General features: G+C 28.0%; 2 protein-coding genes across 2 annotated transcripts; one reads left to right on the top strand and one right to left on the bottom strand.

Moving 5' to 3' along the window:
• Nucleotides 1-6: 6 nt before the first annotated feature.
• LOC112458192 lies at nucleotides 7-2,113 on the top strand. The gene is made up of 5 exons (XM_025021651.1): nucleotides 7-316; nucleotides 451-678; nucleotides 746-1,002; nucleotides 1,187-1,310; nucleotides 1,386-2,113. Exons 3-5 carry the CDS (start codon nucleotides 817-819, stop codon nucleotides 1,541-1,543), a joined length of 468 nt encoding a protein of 155 aa, XP_024877419.1. The 5' UTR covers nucleotides 7-316; nucleotides 451-678; nucleotides 746-816; the 3' UTR covers nucleotides 1,544-2,113.
• A 233-nt stretch (nucleotides 2,114-2,346) lies between these two features.
• Nucleotides 2,347-3,953, bottom strand: LOC112458200 (protein ANTAGONIST OF LIKE HETEROCHROMATIN PROTEIN 1-like). The gene is made up of 3 exons (XM_025021664.1): nucleotides 3,787-3,953; nucleotides 3,277-3,688; nucleotides 2,347-3,131 (listed from the first exon to the last, which is right to left on the bottom strand). The coding sequence occupies exons 1-3, from the start codon at nucleotides 3,837-3,839 to the stop codon at nucleotides 2,589-2,591; spliced, it is 1,008 nt and encodes a 335-aa protein (XP_024877432.1). The 5' UTR covers nucleotides 3,840-3,953; the 3' UTR covers nucleotides 2,347-2,588.
• Between the last annotated feature and the right edge of the window lie 244 nt (nucleotides 3,954-4,197).

The raw sequence follows: 4,197 nt of genomic DNA, 5'->3' as shown, positions 1-4,197 counted from the left end.
AGTGCAGTTGGCAGCAGTGAAATTTACTGGTGCCGCGTTTCGTTTCTCCCATCAGTAAAACCAGCAAAACATAGCTGAAGTAATCCAAAGTAATCCCAAGTGATCCTAAAGATAATCTGTTCGTAAAAAATTGTATGTTTAATCGGTTTTTTGGCGCTACAAAAAGAAATGAAGAGATCTGTGCAATCTGAAAATATGCCTCTACATGAATGCAACAATAACCAAGAATTACTTGATTTAAAATTACTCGATGAAGCAACAAATACACAATATGTTGTAAAAGTAAGAAGAGAAATGTATAATCGTGCTCATAAAGGTATAAGTTTATTATAATAATCCATATTTTACATAATAGCATTCATTTATTAATATAACATTTTAGATGTTACAAAAAATAAAGGTTATTGCGATGATTATCTTCTTATATGTGTGTTACCATTTTTTATACAGACATGTTATTTGCTACTACATTGTTACAAAAAGCAAAAAAGGCACTTAATTCTAAAAGTACACATAGTTCTGCTGGTTCTGCTTCACCTGTAAATGTAATGGCAAATGACAACAGTACACCTAGTTGCTCAAACATAACAAATGCTGCAGTTCTTAATGACACTGTTAATGACGAAAATATACTTTCTACTTCTGACTCTGAAAATATTTCAGACACTCCAGATACAGGTAAGTCTAAGTAATAATAATGTCGAAACAAGTGACAGAAATATAACAATTACTTTTTCCATTTTAGAAGTAATTAAAGAAAAATAGGGACATGAAGCTACACTTCTTCTAGTATCTTTATACAAAGAAAAATTATATATGATGGAAAAAGGTTCTCATAAAAAAATGTGGATAGAAATTGCTCAACGCATGAAAGAAAAGAAATATAACTTTACAGGCAGTCAGTGCCATAATAAAATGGATGCATTAAAGCGACGATATCGTCAAATTGTTGACCATAATGCTCAAAGTGGGAATGATAAGAAAGACTGGATATATTTAGATGTAATATATTAACATAATAGTAGTTACAATTTTAAAACTGTCACATCGCTTTTGTATATATTATTATTAAAATGTTATGTAGTACAAAATAAAAATAGTTAAAGACTTAAACAGTTCTTCATTAATATATAAATAATTTTATATACATATAATACATAATATACACACAATATTTATGTTTTAGGTGTTAGATGACATTTTTCAAAAGCAACATTGGATAAAACCATTATCCGTAGCAGGATCAAATATTAAAGACTCTGAACATTCACCACTAACTGACAGCAATAATGAAAATGAATCACCATTTAGTAAGTAACTATACAAAATATTTCTTTATTTATCATGTGTATACTTTTCTATTATTTAACTACTTTCGTATATAGAGCAAAGAAAGATATCCTTGACTGAAGCAAGAGCGAAATACTTGAAGGATTCATTAGAAGAGAAAAGATTAAAAAGACTAGAAACTGCCAATTACAGAGACACAAAATTACAAATATTAAGAGAAATAAAAGAAGCGTTTGAAAAACAGAAACAGTAATGTGTGTACATACATGAAGAGGAAATGTGAACGTACCTGCAAAATCCATTAAAAGCTTAGGAGTATTATTAAAAGTATTAAAATGTTACACACATACACTTTTAAATATTTAAACGTTTTAAGAAGTTTACTTACACTATAATTTCAAAGACTAATATGGTAATTCTTTATTATTTATTTTCTCAGAAAAAATACGTTTTTTTGTTTCTATCGTTATTTTTTAATTTAGTAAGAGAGTATTATATTCAGGGTCCCTATTCTTGAAAAATATCGCATACGATATGCCATGAATATAACTCTGCAACCAATAGCACACTTGCAAAGTATGATTTTCTAATGACATTCCTAAAATATTGTATGCCATATTTGTCGAGAATAGGACCCCAGGTTGAAGTGTGCTTTACACACTGTGATGTTGTACCAAATACTATAGTAGAGATTATTATGTTCTATATCTAACAGCTCAAATGAGTTTATATACATATATATATGGTGTAATAAAAGTATTGTGTTCATTTATTTTTAAGCTCAAGTTTTGTGATCATTATAAGTATAAGTTTTATGATAAGATTCCTCGTATATCTTTATAGTATTATGTTAAACAAAAAAATATAAATGTATATTCATAAAATTATTAAAAATACTCATGTGTTTATTATTTTTATAATTCTATTTTATGTTTAGAGTTATAATATATGATTTATAAAGTATATTATAATTATATGTAAATAAAAACATATAAATAAAGTATGTTTTTGTGTTAATTATTTAAAATAAAGGATAGAAAACGAAATTATTACATATTATATGCAACACATATATTTTATTTACTATTACAAAAAGACAAATTTGTGTATTATACAATATTTCATCTGTATCTGGCGTGTCTGAAATGTTTTCAGAGTCAGTAATATCGTAGAATAGTATTATCGTAAAGTATATTTTTAATAATGTTATAAAAAACTACAGTATATTTCTTATGCTTGAACAACTGGATTTACTGTTATCATTTACTATCACACATATCATTTTGTACCTACAAATCTCAATTATTCCTTCTTTCAAAATCATCATTACTAATTATTTCCATCAATCTGTTTCTTTTAAAATTCCCTTCTTCCTTCAAGGCATTAGTAATGCCTAGTGGTTCCATTTCATGCAATTGTTCAGGAACAATAATAGGAATTTCAATACGATCATTCCGTAACAAACATATGTTATGCAATACGCAACAAGTAATAATATAATAAGGAATTAAATTTGTTCTTGTCATAGGCAATTTATCTAATAAATATCGCCATCGTCCTTTTAATAGTCCTATTGATCTTTCCACACTTATTCGGGCAGATGACAAGCGATGATTAAATTTTTTTTGTTCTCTAGTTAAATGACCATTATCATGGAATGGCACCATAACATTTTTTTGGATATTATATGCCGCATCGCCTAATAAATGACTATTGTCAGGAAAATACTGTGGAGTGCAATATTGTTGCACTCCGGAATAAAGAAACACGCGCATATCATGCACACATCCTGGCATTCCAGCAAATACGTGAGTAAAGGATAAATCACTTTTGCATATTACCTAAAAAAAACCGCAATTTATTGTACACAACAGTTTACTAATAATTGTTTAATTAAAATACATCAAATTCTATAATATATATTTACTAATATACATTTATTATCTCTTGATATAAAAATATGATAAGTAACATTTTTATTCTTACTTGTAACTGTACAGAAAATCTGCCTTTTCTGTTTATGTAACTTTTGCCATCTTCTTTCGGCCGAGGAATGTTTATGTGCGTTCCATCTATAATGCCCACAATTTTAGGAAATCCATATAATCTCTGAATGTTTGTCCAAGTATTTTCAGCTTCTTCATAAGTAGGCCATCTAATAAACTGATTGCGAATACTGTATATTGCTCGAACTACCCTCTTTACAGTAAACCACGCAGTTGATTTGGACACATTAAATCGTTCACTTATGGAGCGATACGAATCTGGTGTTGCCAAGACATAAATAGTAATTAATATTTGTTTTGTGATATCAATTTGTTCTCTTCCTTGAAATGGAATATTATCTAACATTGGTCCAATTAAATGTAGTAAAAAATTAAACGTATTACGTTCCATTCTGTAATAAAAGACATGTATTATTATTAATTAACACAAATATATAATAATAAATGTATGCAATATATTTTTATGTATAAGTGTAGCGTATATATTAACCTAAAGTGTGATTTAAATTCGATATTTGTGTATAGTGCAACAACATGCTCCATATAATTTCTAATTTTTGGCACTCTTCTTTGATTTCTGTTATTATCTACATTATTATTTATTAAAATATGTAATAACTCTTCATTGTCATCGCTATCACTCGAAGAGTCACTGGTAGATGATTCAAAAATAACATTGTCGAGTAAAATATATTTATCCATAATTATTGCTCTCTCTCTGCTCTCTGCTGCTAATCACTTTTTATTCTTAGCCTAATATAACCAAAGAACCAATTAATTAAACACACATAATTTTTTAAAATTATCTTTAGGATCACTTGAGATCACTTGGTTTTACTGGTTTTACTGATGGAAGAAACGAAACGCGGCACCAGTAAATTTCACTGCTGCCAACTGCACT

This window comes from Temnothorax curvispinosus, unplaced genomic scaffold, assembly GCF_003070985.1.
Source record: "Temnothorax curvispinosus isolate PA1 unplaced genomic scaffold, ASM307098v1 QBEX01000781.1, whole genome shotgun sequence".
Taxonomy (NCBI): domain Eukaryota; kingdom Metazoa; phylum Arthropoda; class Insecta; order Hymenoptera; family Formicidae; genus Temnothorax; species Temnothorax curvispinosus.
Note: the sequence above shows the minus strand (reverse complement) of the source record. Positions and strands in the feature narration are given on the sequence as shown.

Bases quoted from the DNA above. Each gene is read 5' to 3' on its own strand.
- LOC112458192 (XM_025021651.1), top strand. From the start codon at position 817: ATGATGGAAAAAGGTTCTCATAAAAAAATGTGGATAGAAATTGCTCAA. The intron at 1,003-1,186 runs GTAATATATTAA...TTTATGTTTTAG, and splicing joins AAGACTGGATATATTTAGAT to GTGTTAGATGACATTTTTCA. The intron at 1,311-1,385 runs GTAAGTAACTAT...TTTCGTATATAG, and splicing joins TGAAAATGAATCACCATTTA to AGCAAAGAAAGATATCCTTG.
- LOC112458200 (XM_025021664.1), bottom strand. From the start codon at position 3,839: ATGGAGCATGTTGTTGCACTATACACAAATATCGAATTTAAATCACAC. The intron at 3,689-3,786 runs GTTAATATATAC...CTTTTATTACAG, and splicing joins GAATTTAAATCACACTTTAG to AATGGAACGTAATACGTTTA. The intron at 3,132-3,276 runs GTAAGAATAAAA...GGTTTTTTTTAG, and splicing joins GATTTTCTGTACAGTTACAA to GTAATATGCAAAAGTGATTT.